Source organism: Phaethon aethereus (assembly GCF_964289735.1).
Source record: "Phaethon aethereus genome assembly, chromosome: 1".
Lineage (NCBI taxonomy): Eukaryota > Metazoa > Chordata > Aves > Phaethontiformes > Phaethontidae > Phaethon > Phaethon aethereus.
This window is the reverse complement of record NC_138575.1, coordinates 210,822,034-210,839,653: the sequence shown is the minus strand read 5'-3', so window position 1 is coordinate 210,839,653 and position 17,620 is coordinate 210,822,034. Positions and strand designations below refer to the sequence as shown.

Genomic DNA, 17,620 nt, shown 5'->3' with positions numbered 1-17,620 from the left:
TTTGCTGCTTTAATCTCTTGTCTGTCTGGGTTAGTCTCGGGTCATTAACTTTTATTCTGCTGCTCTGGCTGTGTGAATTCTGCAGTTTATGGTACTAAGAAAAAAGTCCTTGTGCAGCTGCTGAGTACCCAGAGAGGCTGTGTGGCAGATTGTCTTAAACTGGAAATGCTCCAGAAGAGGAGCTTAACTGGGGCTTGTCCTCTGACAGCCGCTGCTTATGTATTAGAGGGGTGCTAAAACATTGCTGAAATGGTCATTCCAATGTTAAGCTATTTTATTCTGCAGTTTGGAAGAGATTTGCAGGTTAGGCCAAAAATGGACAGTGGTTTGTGGTCTGTGTGGGTGTTATTGAGGTATAGAGAAAGCTGTGAAGTGAAAAGGGTCTTAACTTACCCTGCTCCCCATTATTTTTTATATTGTATCAGGATAACACATATAGCAGGAGCATCAAGTCTTTCCTCATCTTGTTTTTCTCAGAGGAATGGTGGAAGCTGTAGGTGTGTAAAATGAGCTTCCCTTGCCCTAAATGAAGACTGAACACAGGATCTGAGTTCAGGCACTTTGGAAAATCTGATTGATTTGTCGTCGTCTTAAAAGATGGAGGTAATAGGTGTTGACTGTTGACTGCAGTGAGGCTGAGCACTTGAAGCAGCTGGAACATAAATCCCAGCCCTTGCGAGACTCCAGGGCAAGCGGCAGCACCTCTTTCTCCAGCTTTGTGTTGTAGCGAGAAGTCCGTTGCACAAACGTTAATGCAGCTGTGGGTCAGGGTCTGTGTTCGTACTCATTCCTTTCTCTCCTATCCCATCCTGCTGGGTGGCCACAGTGGAGGGTGGGCACGACGGATGCTCTGCAGTGAGACAGGGACCACAAACCCATCCCCGAGCCTGTGGTGCTGGCCACAAGGACCTTAGGACCTCCGCTGGCAGCAAGCTCTGCTGTGCTTTCACATGAAGGGACAGATGCCCCAAAGCTACTGCAACAAATGAGGTTTATGATCTTTTAGTGTTTCTCACTGCCAGTGTTATTGTTCAAAATAAATTTTTACTTTTGCTCTCTAATATTGGTTGGACCTTGTGTGTCGGTAAAGTCAGAAGTTTTACATTTGCAATTATCTTCTGTGTGATGGGAGCTCAGGACTTTTGTCTACACAATTTCATGTCTATATGAGTCTGAGCAGAGGGGGACAGTGGGCTAAGAGCTCAGGTCTGGAGGTTTGCTTTCTTCTTCTTTCAGAGAAGAGCGAATATGGAAAAGCCATTTTATCTTCTATGCTACGTTGATTAATTGCCCTTTTGTTCTTTCTCTCTTCTACTTTTATTGAATTCGCAGACAAACCTCCCCCTTGGCAGGTGGAAAGAATAAATTGCCAGGAGTATGCATTGACAAGATGCCTTTCAGCAGTGGAGCTGTACAAACAGCAGTTTTTTAATTTCTGTGGCTGAATGGAAAAATTGAAAATACTTTTTGTTTTGGGTCACCCCCTAAAGGAGAATGTTTCTTTTCTTCTTTGATTTCTTTTCATAAGCATTGCACAAGACATTCTGGTTTGAGATTATTTAGTGCTTTTTGTAACTTACAAAAAAAACCAAAAAAGAAAAGAAAAAGCAAACTAGGTCACTTTCAAACAAAAACGCCATTTGAAAGAACAATAAAAAAAGTTTCATTTTTGAAATGTCAAAATGGAGCCTCGCAGCTTTTCTCAGAACTCTTTTTTCTTCTCTTTCAGCTAAAACTAATTGCATATTCAACACAAATTCACCCAGAGTCTTGCTACTTCTTACATGCACTTTGGGTGAATTTGCTGCATCAAAAAACCCTAGTCAAGCTCTGCCTACACGTGGCAATGACCGGTCCTGTTTGCTGCTCAGCAAATGCATATGCACAAGTATTTAATTCTACTTAATTAAGGTGTTGAGCAAGAGACTGTGTGAAATGACCTGCTGCAGGTCTGGCCAGCCAGGGAAGCACCGGCACAGCCATGATTCACCCTGGTGAGACCCGGCAGCGCACCGGGGCAGGGACTTGGGCTGTGCCATGCCAGGAGCCACCAGAACAATATCTCAATGTGGGGTTGCTGCCCCTTCCTGCAGCCCCCCCAGCTCCAGCATCGCCCTCCGATGGGGTGATGGCTGGGCTGTGCCAGTGCTTGGGAAATGCGGTGGTGTGGCTCAGCCATGCTTTGCTTCCCCATGGGGATGGGGCCCATCCATCTCTTTCCTTGCCTGGTTTCCTAAGGAAATGGTGCTGGTGTGATGGTATCCCTCCATCGCTACCTGCCCATCTCTCCCAGGAGCACCCTGAATTTGGGGCCCTGGAAGCATTAAATTACAATAAATTCCCACAAAAGATGACCATGAAAATCAGAGTCTGAGTAGAGATGCACAGCTTCCAGTGTGGTGGGTCCCAGGGGACTCACCTCACCATGAAACCAACTCCATTGGTGCCATTTGGGGTCCAGGTTTGCCTCAGACAATGTTAGGGAAAGTCCCTGTTGTCACCTCCTCTTCAGCATCTTCCTGCAGAGGCAAAAAAGCTCTTCAGGAACTTTTTTGTTGCACTCCAACACTGGTGTGTGCTTCCTTGATAAATTACAGGTTGTTGATGCTGGAAGGACTCTATTCCCTCCCAAATCCATGTAATCCTGAAAATTTAGGGATGGATGAAATGCCTCTGTGTGCCTACCCCACCAGGGGTGCACAGGTCCAAGGGGTCAGGGAGGGAAAATGCTTCCACGTATTCCCATGGACTCCCAGCTGCAGCAAACCTGTAGGTAGCACCAAATGGCTGATAGACAGGAAAATAATTCAGTGTCTACACCAGAAAGGGAGTTTTTGGGGTTGGGAGCTCCATCTTTAACCACTCAATAATCTCCGTCCTCCCCGGCAGCTCACAGACACAGCTCCAGGGCCGGGGCTGCTGCGAAAGCCGAGCAGCCGGTGGTGGCACCGGCTCGTAACACACAACCGATAACTCCCAGCCTGTAACTCGCATCTGTGGAGGGGCTGGGGTGCAGGAGCAAGGGCCAAAGCCGCTGCCTGCTCCCCTCGCTGGCTGGTCCCCCACAGCGGTCAGGCTGGGCATATAGAGCCAAGACACATATCCCTGACGAGCACCCTCGTGGCACGTCACCCTGCTCAGAAATAAAACCCAATCCTTGCAAATATTGTGAGGGATTAGGAATTTCTCAGCGTTGGTCAGACTGACAACAGAAAGTGGAAGAGGTCCAAGCATCGGTGGCTTTTTGACATGGCAAGGAGACTTGTCGATGTGATAAGTCAAGGCTTGGCAGAGTCAGCTACTCCTTGGTCCAATGGTCCCCTGTGAGCCATGCGATTTTTTTCCCCAATTTTTTTTGCTTTTCCTTTTTTCCTGAAATATTGACAACACATTTGCCTCTGCTGAGGGAAGCTTCTCAGCAGCTGGCCATGGTGTGGACCACAACAGGCACTCAGAATATCTTCTGGTTATTCCCCAGAGAGAGCGGCAGGAGGCATTGCAAGCAGATCTTTGATGCTGCAGATCAGAGATGGACCCTGGTGAAAACTGGAAGCTGGATGAAACCAACTGGTTGTCTCATGGTGGGATCCATCCCTTTGCCAGTGTGAAAGGAGGTAGGACATGACTGCTGTTTTTTAATCCGCCCAGTGAAAGCACTGGGAGCCTTTCTGATGTGCTGCTGCCATTCACTGTGCTTGCAGTGGTACCAGGGCTTTTTCTGGGCTATGTCCAGAGCAAGGCAGTGTTTAGTATGCAGGTGGGAAAGATCTGGTCCAAGCTGCAGTGTCTTGCTAGGAGCTTGCAGACTGACGCAGGCACTCAATCTCCAGCTTGTCTTCCATCTCTGGAGTGGTCTTTTGCAAAAAAAAAACCCACGTCACCTTCGGCAAGTTAATATGCCACTTGTGCTGGATGTGACCACTCTCATTCTCCACAAGCAGAACTCTGCAGATGACAGCAGTTGGGGAGGAATGAGGAGCATAGCTGGTAAAATAGCCCCTTCTCTCTTCAATCATATTTGTGTGGGACGATTTAGGATAGCTCTGGGGAAACACGCTGTCCCAGCGGTGACAGGAGGGCTGAGGGCTGCCCCGGCTGGGGCTCCCTGTGCGGGGCCATTCAAAGTTTCAGCCCACCTTAGCATGGCAGAAGACCTCCCAGCCCAAGGCTGGGGTCCATCACTCTCCAGAAACTCCCATTCTCAGGAAAGGACTCGGGGCAGATGCAACACAAAATAGCCAGCAGACCTATTTCCTCTATCGATTCATCTCTACCTAATTTCCACCCCGCTCCTGTAATTTGCTCTTTAATCCCCGTTCAAACATTTGGCAGAAGCAGCCACATGTGCTCCCTGCTCAGCCCCAGCTCATCTTCGTCACCGGAGGTCCCCGTCACCCTGGGCCAGCAGAAGCTGCCCTTCCTCGGGCAAAGCTCCTTCTTTGGCTGGGACACGCTGTGCCCCGGACTAAAAACAAAATAAACCCACAGCCTTCCAGATGACAGCACCTTGGGAACGGAAACATTTTGCTTTGGTAAAATGCTTCGCTTATCTCCATCTGTTTCCCTCGGCTTCCCGCTGATAGCCCAGATGCCAGGGGAAGAGGAAGGGGACAGTCTGAGATGCAGCATCGCCTCCTTTTCCATGAGAGCTGAATTAGATAAGGAGGTTTATGCTTCTGACCCCAGCAGCCCGGGGTTCAATCTCCCCAGCCAAGCACCACGGGATGGCAGCCATATGATAGCACATCTACTGCTCCCGCAGGTGCCCAGCCCAGGGTGGCTCCAGGGGACCGCCACAGGGATGCTTGCTGCAGTCCATCCTTTTTCCCCATTAAGACAATCTCTGCTTCTGTTATTTTTTCTAAAATCTTCGCCATGCGTGTGGTCTGTGTTACCGTTTATGGGTTGGGTTGTACTGCTGGGTTTGGGATCCCACTGTGCTTGGGTCTGTAAATGCAGAGGAGGGCAGAGTCACTGCCGTCAGGAGTTTATAAAAGTCTAAACCAGTTAAATGTGGATATACCTTGGCCTTTTGTATGCAGCCTGTTGCTATCCTAAACTAGCGGCTCTCAGTTTTTTCTAACTGATGGGCCTAATAGCATTTTAGAGTGGGGGGACAAGATCTCTTAGGAATGTCACAGGTATGGATTACTATATGGTGTCCTACCTGCCCTTCTTAAACAACCTCCTTGAACCTCCTAGGAACAGTCCACAGATTCCAGACCAATTGAACAAATGCCATGAACCTGAAAGGAAAAAAACCAAAAACCAACAGGAAAAAAAACCCCACTCTCTTGAATTTTTTTTTAAATTGCATTGAGTTTCTGCAATTTAGCAGCATTTTGACACTGAAAGAAATGTTTGAAAATAACGAAATTCCCACCAGGTTGAAGGCGTAAATGGCATTTAACACTTGGCCACATGCTCCTGTGTGGCTGCAGGTCCTTCTGCCCGTGAGGGATCCCTGCGTGCTGTGCTCTGCAGCTGGGAGCAGGCAAGGATGAGTGAGCTTGCGGTGGGATTGGGCTTGGGATCCAAAATAATCTCCTGTGAGCTTTTGGTGAGAGATCTCACCAGCTCAGGGATCTCCAGAGCCCATGATCTAACCTGCCACAGGCACTGAGTTACAGCAATATTATTATCAGACGACTCAAGGATTTGCTCAGACTCTCAAAAATCCCAGCTGGAGCATTTCCCTGCTCCCTTTGGCTAAACCTACCCCAGCTGCTGTTGTTGGAGGAGGCCGTAGCATGCAGGACAGCTTTGCCGTGGGCAGGATGCTCCTGGCTGTGCCCTGGGCACCAGGTGAGTTGGGGAAAGGGAGCGGAGAGCCGTGACACAGCCAAAAAGGGGAGCATGGCTGGGGGATCCCAGCGTGGGCAGAGACGGGGCAGCAGAGCTCTTGCTCCTCAGTGATGCTGGAGGGGGATGAGGCTTCATCCTGCCAAGTCTCTGTCTTGAGCTGATTCCAAGGTTTTTCAATAACAGCTGGATTAAAAAATAAACCCAACACACATATAAAGGCTGTCAGGGGTGAACTGGAAGGAAGCTGAGCAGGGGCTTATCTGCAGTGTGATTAAAACAGCGTTGTCACCCCAGCTCTCCACACCTCCCTCTCCAGCTGACCTTGCCAAGCATTTGTTCTTCTTCCCTCAGACAATGAGCTCTCCGAAGGTGCCCCAGCCCTGTTTGCTCTGGATCAGCTGGGTAAGTCCATGTGTGATACATTTTCCTCTTCCTTTTTTCCTACGTAAAGTAATTAGGAGATGACTTAAGACACAGAACAGCCACTGAATCCTTTCCACTGCATAAATTCATCATCACTGGTGCCTCCTTCCTGTGTTGCTTCTGAATGCCATCCGTCACAGGGATGGGGACAGCTCAATGTGTTTAGTACCTTTCTGTATTAAACTGATGGGGATTTTTTTTCCCCTGGGAGAGAAGCTGTTACCGAGAGCAGAGCGCTCTCGGGTGCTGCTGCTTCTTAGCTGGGGGTTTGAGGTTTAGCTTCTGTGACTTTCTGGTGCCTTGCAACATGATGAGGGCGTTTTTCCCCCTGGGAGGCAGAAGCAGAGGTGTGTAAAGCGACAATGAAGAGTAAGACACCCAGGGAGAAAACAACCTCAAACAGGCATGGGAAGCTGAAGGCTTCAGAGGCTGAATCCATGGGGGAACCAGCGCTACATGGCAGCAATCTCCCCTTAATCCCAGGGCCAAGGTCAAAAAGGGTGTGTTTCTCAGGACGAGTTAGAGCTGCTCAAGGTAAGATGGGGGCAAGGACTTGAGCTGCATGACAGGAAGCGTCTGCCGGAGGGCTTCTGGCCACCCAGCCCTGGAGGTCTGACATGCAGGGAAGGGGGAAATCAAGCTCCCAGCCCCTCCTGAGAAAATGGGTAAAGGCTAGAGCTCAAGTATGTCGGGAAGTGTGAATTAGATGTGTTGGGAGAGACACCGGGATCAGGTCTGTGCACTTTGCTCTTCGGCAGCATGGTGGGACTGCTGCAGCACACTACAATGCCTGTCACTTTACACGACCGAGCACCGATCTTTCCTCCCCACAAAAAGGCACCCTCCTCTTCACTTTCACGCCATGAGTGCTCCATCCGTGGAGATATTAAAAAACTGTATGGACACGGTGCTGGGCGACCAGCTCTATAGGTGGCCCTGCTTGAGCAGAGGGGTTGGACCAGATGACCTGCAGAGGTCCCTGCCAAGCTCAACCAGTCTGTGATTCTGCAACTTCCCTGCTGCTCTGGAAACCCACCTTGCCCTCAGCAAGGATGCTGTGCATGCACATACGGGGCTGCTCGTCACATGTGGCACTAGTGAAAATTTGGGGTAGGAGCCCAGAATGGTGATTTTTATCACATGTAACTCTCTCTGCTGTAAACCTCTATTGCTAAGAGCCAGGATCTTGAAAAAATTCCTATAAATGCAAAAGCCTATAAACTCTAGCCTCGCTGGTGCTAGAAGGGGCGGCTGGGCCATCAGCTGTCCTCACTAGCAGTTTCATATACATGACCATATTTTAAAGGAGTCCTTATGAGCTCTCTCCACTTGGTGTCAGGATAGAGACTGCTTTGACATGTGTTCACCCAGAGGAGTGTCTAAGAGAGAATGGGAATAAAGCCAAGAGTCTTCCCTTGGCTGCTTCATTCATTACTCCATTGCTGTTAAAACAAGTCAAGTAACTTTAAAATGCATTTTCTGTGACACAGCTTCTACCAGCTCCTTTTCTTCTTGATCTTCCTCATCTTATCCCTTGACCAGTCCTTCCCTCAGTGACACATGCTCATTTTTCCTAACCTTGGCAAACCCTCCAAGTCTTAGCAAACGTATTCAGCAACAAACAAGAAGCTCCCTCTCCCAAATAACAGGATTCGGTTGGGTTTAGTTGCATAGCAAAGAAATGCATTAGCAGCTAGACATTTATTTTAGACGTGCAAAATGAGGCTCGTGGTGACCTCCGGTCAAGGGGCAGGACCCTGGAGGGGCAGGGTTCAGGGCTGAAACACAGGACAACTGGCTTCCTGACATCCTCCTACTGTTAATAGGGAAATTGTCTGTGCCATCCAGTGCGAACCATTGCCTCCTGAGGTGGTGGTTGGCATCTCCCAGGGCTTCTGCACAGCCCTGCTCCCAGTTGAGGGGCAGCAAGGGCTCCATGGACACTGCTTTCCTCTGTACAGCAGTATTAGACATCCCTCAGTCTGGAAAAGATTATTCAAACCAGTGCTTGTATCACCTTGCATTTCCACCCTGCTTTCCAAACACAGCACAAGGCAATTGCTTCATCCAAGGTAGACAAGACAGACAAAGGATGTGAGATAGCAGAACAAGTAATGGAAAACTGATCTCTCCTCTTGCCTCCCTCCTGGCTGGTGAGTTTTCAGCTGGATCGGTCTCCTGGCCTGAGTCATTTGCAGCTGCGTGATCTGCAGTGCCAGGCAAGTGAGGGGGTAAGAGCAAGCACGTGTTGGAGGGGGACAGAACAAGACCATCCTGGTAGGAGCTCAGCTTTATGCTGTGTTGAAGTGATCATGTAACTGGGGCCTGAGAATACCAAGTCAAAAATACTCAGCCCTGGTCGAACCAGCCACCTGAAAAGTGGGAGTTATTAGCAGAGGAGCAGAGAATAAAGCAGCATTATAATAACAACATCCTGTGACAAAACATCAGTATCGTAACAAAGCATCATCACCATAAAAATCGCAGAAAAGCAGGTCTGAGCAGGACTTCAAGAGCTCAGCTACACCTCTCCTCTGCCCGAAGGCAGGACTAGCACCTCCTGTTCACCCACCACCCCACATGGAGGACCAACCTGTCCTTCCCAGCCTTCCCAGGCAACCCGCCCCAGTGCTTCACTGAAAGGTTTTTCTTGGTCTTTAATTAGATTTCTGTAATTTAATCCAATTATGCATTGTGCTGCCAAAGGCAGGCGTAAGCAGGGAAAAGCCCTTCCACGGGTCAGGCTGAGAGTTTCTTGTCCTCTGTGCAGGGGCTGGAGGAGGATCCCAGCGGAGGATCACTGGATCGCATCCTTTTTTCCCTGCTCATCAACTCTGCCTTGACCTCTAGTCCTGCATCCAACTTTCTGGCAGCTTGTCCCAGCCTGCTGTCAACTGCGAACATAAACCGCCGTGCTTGGATTTTGAGTCATCAGTGGAAATGCTGATCAGTACCAGATTTACAAGAGGCTTTTTGCATCGCCTCATGCCATGAGTAACTAACGTCCAAGAAAGGTTTTGACCAGTCATGTGGCCATCTATTCATACTTTCTCCAAGTCCAGGTGTCCCTCTCTTGTGTGCAGTGATACCGTATGACACAGTATCACAAGCCTTATTTATACATCAACATATACGGCACCTACACCTCCCACCTCATCTACAAAGTTTATGACTTCATTGCAGAAGATTAGATGAGTCTGACCAGCTCTGCCTTTGCTGAATCTGCGCTGGCTATTACTCATATCCTCCTTTTCTACATGTTTGCAAAGCCTGTAGTCGTTCCAGTGTTTCCAAGGATGGAATTAACAATGACTGGGAAATAATTTCCTAACTCTTCTTTCTCTCCTCATCTTAAAGATTGGTGCTCTGCTTGCCATGCCCAGCCTTTGGAAACCTCTCTGTGGTCTGCTGCTGTGTAAGTCAGTGCATGGCTCACCTCTACCTTGAGCAGTGAGCACATTTCTGAGGTTCCCTGGAGAAGTACTAGGCAAGGGAGGCAAAGGTGACCGAGGGACAGAGCAGCTTCTGTGAAAGCAGACACTGAGTAAACTACAACTTGATAATGTGGAAAAGAGATGCTTGAAGCAGGATATGGTAGAAGTACAAGAATTACAAATAGCATAGAAGTAAATCAGTGCAAGAGAGACAGGGACTTGCTGGAGATAGTCTAGCGAAGGGCCACAAGGATAATGAAGGGACTGGAGCATCTCTTCCATGAGGAAAGGCTGAGAGTTCTGGCTCTCATCATCCTGGAGCAGAGAAGGCTCTGGGGGATCTCATCAATGTATATAAATACCTGAAAGGAGGGTGCAAAGAGGATAGAGACACACTCTTTTTAGTGGTGCTCAGTGCCAGGACCAGAGGCAATGGGCACAAACTGAAACACAGGAGATTCCCTCTGAACATCAGGAAACACTTTTTTTACAGTGAGGGCGACCGAGCACTGGCACAGGTTGCCCAGGGAGCTTGTGGACCTTCCATCCTTGGAGATATTCAAAAGCCATCCGGACATGGTCCTGGGCAACTGGCTCTAGGTGGCCCTGCTTGAGCAAGGGGGTTGGACCAGATGACCTCCAGAGCTCCCTTCCAACCTCAACCAGTCTGTGATTCTGTGAAACAAGGAAAGGCTTAAAACAACCCAAAGGAAGTATGTCTTCACACAGCACACAATTACATTGTGCAACTTGCTGCCACAGGATGTCCAGGGTGCCAAAAGTATGAATGGGCTCAAAAAAGGATTAGAAAACATCATGGAAGAAAGGTCTGTGGAGGGCTCTCAAACCTGACAAAGCAGCAACAACTTCTGGCTCAGGAAGGGAAACGGGATCATGTACTAGAGGAAAGAGCATTTGTACTTGTACTGTTCCTTGTATTTTCTCTGCAGTCATCTACCAGAGGCCACGTCAGACAGAGGACACCAGGGGCTCTTAAACTTTGGTATAATCCAATGTGGTCCTTCTTGTCTTTCCTTAGGTCCACAGTGACTAACCAGAAGAAAAAAAACCCACAAACCAAACCCACACCTCCTCTTCCTTTCCTTTCTTCATCTGTCTTTCCTCTCCCACAGCTTTGGCTGCTGGATTTCAGCAGATATGAATCAGACGGTGACTCTTGTGTTCCTTTTGTTCTGTAAATGATTAAAACAGAACATCTCACACTTGCTTTGTGGCCCAGCAGAGGAATTCTGCATTGTCTCCTTGGCAAGTCCCCAGGTGGAATTTCTGGCCGTGGAGAAAGTGAGGTCAGGGAGAGAGAAACTCTCCGAACAGGGAACATGTGCAGACTGCTTTGCTGTCTCTCTCCTGTGCTTACATGTTTTCTCCCTGTCTTCCATTCCTTCATCCCTCCCCTCTTTTCCACCTCCTTCCTGTCCCACTGGCAATTTTTCTGCTTGCTGCTTTAAGATGATTTAGCTGAATATCAGAAGAAAGAAGGAAGACTGATTGAAAAATGCAAGGTGAAAGCCCCCAGCCTGGGAAGCCTTGGGCAGGCTAATGAGAATGTGATGAAATGGGAAAATAAAGTGGGAGTGGGGGGTATGAACCCCACCCTGCCAAAATCAAGATGGAAATGCTTGTGTCAGAGATGCAATATCCCAGTGGAAACCCCTAGGACCTGTGCCTCACATTTCCCGGCAGCCGACCAGAGGAGGGATTAGCTGGCCATGCTATTTATACCTGCGGCCTGGGTATGGCCAGCCTGCTGCAGGAGGCTCCCCGCAACGGCGGGCTTGCAGGAAACACTGCCTTTGTGATACTGTCTGCCGGGGGAACAAATACGCCCAGGAATGAAATCCCATTGGATAAATAAAAAGGGAAGGAAAGAAAAAGCCCTGGTCCCTGCCCTGTTTGTTCCCACTGCTTCGTAGCCTTCCAGCTGTTTCTTTTTCTGGGTTGTCCTGACCTCATCTCATCCTGGAGCAAATCCAGAGACCGAGTGCTCTGCTTAGCCGCCTTCTGCCAGGAACCAAACAGGTCAAGTTATTAGAGAAAAATGAAAGCTCTTTGGCAGAACTGAGAAAACAGATGTGCGGAGATATTTCTGCTGCCTCCAAATGCAATGCTGCCTGTTAAGTGCCTATCGGAGAGGACCTGATAAATATGCACAGTTGTCACGGTGCAAATCTTAACAGTGGATATTAATTTATCAGGGTAAGTTTCTTCGGGGCTCCCTGAACTGCTGAGCTCACTGGCTGCCTGGTAGCAGGATTGCTTAAAAACCTTCCGCAGATGTGGGTTTGAAAGCGCGGCTCCAGCACTGCAAGAGGATTCGCCTCTGCTCAGTAGGTAGAGATGCTTCAGGGATGCTGAGGCGGGGTGGAGGGTCTCTGCTGAAATGAGATGTGTTTGCTGGGTGAGTGAAGCCTGTGACTATCAAGAAGAGGTAGGATTATCTCCACCTGAGATGATGGTAAGGGCATCTTTCATCTCAAAGGCTCTGCACCTTTTATTTACTAAACTTAATCTGGGTGAAACTTTCTACGCGATCTGTTCTGATTTCTTGATTTAGTTCTTGCTGTGGTCTCAACATCGCATGGCGGTTATCTGTGCCGTCCCCAGTGGTGGCATTAATGGGAGTGTAACTCTCCGGCTGCCCATCAGCTGTCGTTAAAAGCAGCAGCGACAGCAAGAAGTGAAGCTGCGTGCAGGCATTTGGGGTTGCCGCAGTGTCAGGCGGAGCGGGACAATTATTTGTTTGCTTGCGGCGTTAGGAATCTGTGGGATTACACGCATGGGTAGCTGCAAATGTAACGAGTGTCAATACCCGTGTGTGCTCGCGGTTTGGGATGGCCATGTCCCTTCTGCAGGGCCTCGGTGGTCCAGCCCTGGGTCTGGCGGGAGCAAGCGCTCAGAGCTCCCCAGCCCTGGGGGGTTCGGGATGGCGCAGGGTTGCTGAGTGACCCAGGGGCTGCTAATGGCAGAGCCAGGGAGGCACCTGGAAATGCTTCTCCCTTCCCACACAGCTATCTGAAATGCTTGGGAAAACCATGAGAGGGGTTTATTTTCCACGGCAGGGTGTAACAGACATGTGCTTCCAGCCCGTGGATCATGTGTGTCTCCTGGATCTGTAGTTATCAGGGAGAAGCCAAAGGGAGAGAGTGAAGTGAGATGGCACTGTCAGCTCTGCTCCGCTGACCTGACAACTGGAGTTGTGGTGGCACTTGGCCCTGGCTGAACAGGTTAGGACCAAAAGGGGTGGAAGGATGAACTTCTTCTCTTCTCCAAATTCAGTGGGGGAATAACATAAAAAATATATTTTAAAATATATATTAAAAAAGTGGAGCTATTAAAAAATTAATTGGGGTAACAATATATTTTATATATATTTAATATATATAATATATATAATCAGTGGAGCTGCAAAGTGAAGAAGCTTGAGCAGCAGTTGCCTTGCCCTCCTGGGCAGACACAGCTCCCCAGTGGTTATCGGGAGTGTCAAACCACAGAGGCATTAGAGAACTCCCTCTGCCATCCTTAGTTTATCAAGTCAAAATAGAGTTGAAAAAGAAAAAGACTTTGAAAATCACTTGGAAACATACACCAGAAAATGCATAATGTGGGGGAAAAGAGAAAAGACATTTTTACCCAGGCAGAAAAAAAGGCTGTTTTCCTTGGAAATGTAACAGCATGGTTCATGAGGTCCTTGCGATGCTATGAAAAGCCAAGACAGCAGATAATCCTTTTTCTTGATGTATTTGGTCTTCTAGCACTGAAATCATCACTGGTCATCATGCAGCAGTAGGTAAAAGAGGAGCACGGACCATGGGGCCAGAACGAGAAACAAAGTAAGCCCTTGGGCAGGCTGGGTCTGCTTGGCTGCAGGTACCACCGCTGGGTCACACTGGAGTCGCCCAGTCCCACACGACATAGACGGTGAAGCAGAATGACCAAAATAACAACATGTCGTATTTTGCCCAACCAAATGATAAAGTTGGAGCATGACAAAAAGTGGCACTCGCAGTGCTGTTTTGAACAGGGCTCGGCGAGCAGTGCCTTCATCCAACTTCATCCAGTGCTGTGAACAGGCACCTAACAAACCGAGGGCAAAATTTCGCCTTCATTTACAGCTGAGCACGTTCATAGTTTGCCTGTGTCTATAAGCAAAGCCAACATTTTTCTCCAGGGGAGGTGGGAGAGAGCAGCTATACAATCTGAAAAAACAAAGGCCAGTTCCTTCAGGGGACCGAGGTATCTAACTGTATCTATCATCAAGGTTCCTTGTGATTTTGTGGAGGATTTAGCATCTAAAAACCTTAATTTGGGCCTGACTTGCTCTCAGATATTCAGGGCATCTGCAGGAGACAAGGGAACTGAACATCCCTCTCTTGTCCACGTCTGGTACCCTGAGCACCAGCCTGTGGCTTTTCCCCTGAGAAGGCGAAGGACACGATGGCCTCCCCCTCAAACAGCTTGTATTAGGTGACCTCAGGGAGAGAGCTAACAGCTGCCTCAGCATCAACCTTCAGAGAGACACCCACAGGGACAGCACCCCACTGTCACCTCGCCTCACACGCCAACACGGAGGGAAGGGCACCTCTGAGGATGCTCAGCTCAATAGTTCTGGGGTAACTGCTGCCATGGGAGGTGTACAGATGCAGGAATGGAGAAACCTGATTTCACCACCAATATTTTTGCCTCCACCTGGAGCTGCCGGGAGTCCCCGCTGCATCCATCCAGCCCTGTGGCGATGGCACCAGGCCAGCTCCCGTCTTGCCGTGCCCCTTTACAAGGGGCATTTCCACCTGCTTTTACTCCTTCGGTGCAGTATTTTGGGAGGCAGAAGCCACCATCAGTCCCTTTGGGGCCTGAAAAGATTATCTGTGTGTTAAAAGCTGGGAGAAATCCGTGAAAAACAAACGGATAATCCTGGTGTCACTGGGCGTCTTGCTGGACTGAAGGAGGCTGGAGCAACGAGATGGGGAAGCCCAAGCAGCGTGCTGGCAGCACCAGTCATCCAAAAAGAGGTCTGCCCTGTGGGGCAGTGCAGGGAAAAGGATGCAGAGGGACTGCTGAACCCAATTGTGCCCACATGGCCCCGAGGAGGGGAATGAAGCGCGGTGCAAACACCCGAGATCTCCCATGCTGTCCCCCGGCAGCAGGGCCGGGGTGGGATGGGGAGACGAAGCAGTGGCTCCAGCCCTAGTGACAACACATCCCACGGAGCTGGTGTGCCTAACCGCAAAGAACCCCCGAGCTGACAAATGTCCCGTGTTCCCGTTATCACAGTGCTCGTGTCCAGCATCGGCCATAAATCCCATCGCGTCAAAAGGATATGTGCATCTGCTGCTGACGTGGAAGTGCATGGTGAAGCGGGTGTGCACCAGAGGAGAGGGGCTGCACCAGAGGATGGGGGGCTGCCCCAGCTCCCCACTGTTGACCTACAGCCCAGTCGCTCCCCAAGAGTCACCCGCTCCTCGAGGCACTGGGAGAGCCGCCGGAGCCCTGGGAAACAGGGAAGACGCCTGGGCTTAATGTACGGGCATGGGACTCGGGGTAACTCCTATCAACTGTACATTGCCTGCGAAGTTTGGAGTGGGATTGGGGGAGCCTGTGCTGGTATCCAGGGTGGGATTTATGTCCCAACATCCCCAGGCGTGAGGCACCGTCTCATCCCTGTGCACAGCCAGGTGGCTTCGTTGGCTCCGTTTGGGGCTGCAAAGCTCCAGCAAAGCCCGTAGCCCAGCCGGGGGGGGCCCGGGCTCCCCTGAGCGCGCCGCCCCGCACCCTTGACGGCAGGCACGGGCGGCCGCGTCACCCGCGGGCGCTGCCCCGGCTCCCCGCAGCTGCCTCCCCCACTTCTGCGGGAGGGGCGGAGCGCCCCCCGGTCCTTCCCATGGCCACACCCCCCGCCCCGCCTCCAGCGTCGGGCCTCGCCCCTGCTCCTGGCCCCGCCCTGCCCGGCGGAGCGCGCCCGGGGCGGCGGGGAGCGCGCGGATGGCCGCCGTGCTGCCGGGGCGCGGGGCCGGAGGTAACGGCGGGGCGGGTGTGCGCGCGAGGTGTGTCCGTGCATACATGCGTGTGCACGCGTGCGTCTGCGTGCGCCCGTGTGCCTTTGTCCACCTGTGCACCGGGCAGTGCACGGGTGTGTCTGCCGGCGTGTACGGGAGCGCCGGGGCGGGCTGTCCCTGCTCATACCCGCCCGTGCGCTGCGTGGGGCCCGAGCCGGGCTCGCCGCGCCCCGGGGAGGGCGCGGGGAGGCCTGGGCAGCCCTCAGCAGGCTCTGCGACCCAGCACACCGGCTGCCCCCGGGCTGCGTGGGCACCCCACCTGGGTGGGAGCGGGGACGAGTTTACCCGTCCCCCGCCGCGCTGCAGCGGTGGGGCCGAGCGGGCCGGCCGGCCGCGGGGAACTCCCCGAGCCCTCCCCACGCACTGCTGCGGGAGCTCGCCACGCCGGAGGGGCAGAGCCCGCCGGGGCGGTCGCAGCTCGCTGCCGGGCGGTGAGGAGCCGCCGCCGCCTTCCCTGGGAAGAGCGAAGCGTGGGCCGGGGCCGCGGGGGGACCCTTTCCCGCTGCTCGTGTTTCGATTGCGGCGCGCCCGTGGGCCCCGCAGCGCCCTGGCCCTGCGGCCCGCTCGCGCGGGAGGCCGCGGAGGGGCCGCGGGGCGCCCAGCCCCGCTCCGCCGCTGGGACCGGGCGAGCGTGGCCGCGTCCCGCAGCGGGGCTGCGTGGGGAGGGCAGAGCCGGCGGGTGGGGAGGGCCTCCCACGCCGGGAGCGCGTTTTCTCACGTTGTTGTTGTTGTTGTTGTTGTTGCGGGGGGGGGGCGAGAGGGAACTTTTCTATTTCACCTACCCCGGCAGGGAGAACAAAGATAAACTCCGCTTTAAAAAAAAAAAAAAAGCTTTGAAAGAGGAGGGAAAAAACCCCACGTGAATTTAACTAGAATCCTCCTGCCAGGTTTTGTGATTCATAGTTTTAAAGACAGGAAGGTCGCCGCTTGGTCTTTTTCCTCTTTCGATGGAAAGAGGATGGTTGGTTGGGGTTTTTTTGTTGTTGTGGGTTTTTGGGGGCGTTTTTTTCTCTTTCCTGGTGCCGTGCGAGTGGTCCGGGAGGGGTGAACAGCTCCGGGGACCGAGCCTTGTCTGCCGAGCTGCGGGCTTGTCTTTATTTATTTATTTATTTATTAATAACAATAAGCCAGAAAAGCTTTCTGAGAGAGAGGTGGCCTCGAAGATGAGGAGTGCCCTGATGTTTTCTTCTGCACGGCTACCTGGCAGGGCCGTTCCTGCTCACAGGTGTGCGTGGAGATAGGTATTTATATATACATATTTACATATACGTGAAGTTCTGTATATCAATGTATATAGAGATATATTTTTTATATATGTAGAGATGTAGAAAAATGTATATGGCTACATATGGCTACATATATATCTATAGAAATAAAAAGTATACTACATATAGTTGTATTTTTATACGTGTGTATATATAATATATATATATATTTTTATATATGTAGTCATTGCTAATGGCTAGAAAAACCCTTAAAAGGGTCCTATAAATACCGTATGAAGAAATGCCACAGGCAGGGGACGTGGGGAGGGTGGCAGCCCTTCGCACAGCTCTCTGTGGGGTCGCGCTGGCAGTGTGCCACGGCCCCGCGCAGAGGGGCCGCAGCCTGCCCAGCCCTCCCTGGCCCTGACTGGAGCAGCGGTTTGAGGGGATGAAGGTGGGGGGCTGGTTTTGGGCTGTTAAATAGGGGAGCTGGGCCCCCCAGTTTTCCCAGGCTGCGTGGGGCCAGTGGGAGCCCCCCCATCGCCTGCATGTCCATCCTCCTCCTCTGTCCTGGTGTCCGTTGCTCTCTGCCAGCATTTGCCGGGGGGGGCTTGGCCTTCCCTTCCCTTTCGGAAAGCGGGAGGAGAGCCACTTCGACGCGAACAAGCACATGCTGCCC

At 51.3% G+C, this 17,620-nt stretch overlaps 1 protein-coding gene across 2 annotated transcripts in view; it reads left to right on the top strand.

The window, feature by feature from the left end:
- Positions 1-3,107: 3,107 nt before the first annotated feature.
- Positions 3,108-17,620, top strand: part of AMOTL1 (angiomotin like 1) — a gene marked incomplete at both ends in the record, with an annotated part of 71,808 nt that continues 57,295 nt past the window's right edge. The window contains 2 exons of one of the 2 annotated variants that reach the window (XM_082007156.1): positions 3,108-3,614; positions 6,157-6,207. In XM_082007156.1, the coding sequence (XP_081863282.1) occupies positions 3,530-3,614; positions 6,157-6,207 (136 nt within the window). Of the gene's footprint in view, positions 3,615-6,156; positions 6,208-15,662; positions 15,697-17,620 lie in introns of those variants that run through there. The other variant, XM_082007157.1, reaches the window with a different exon arrangement.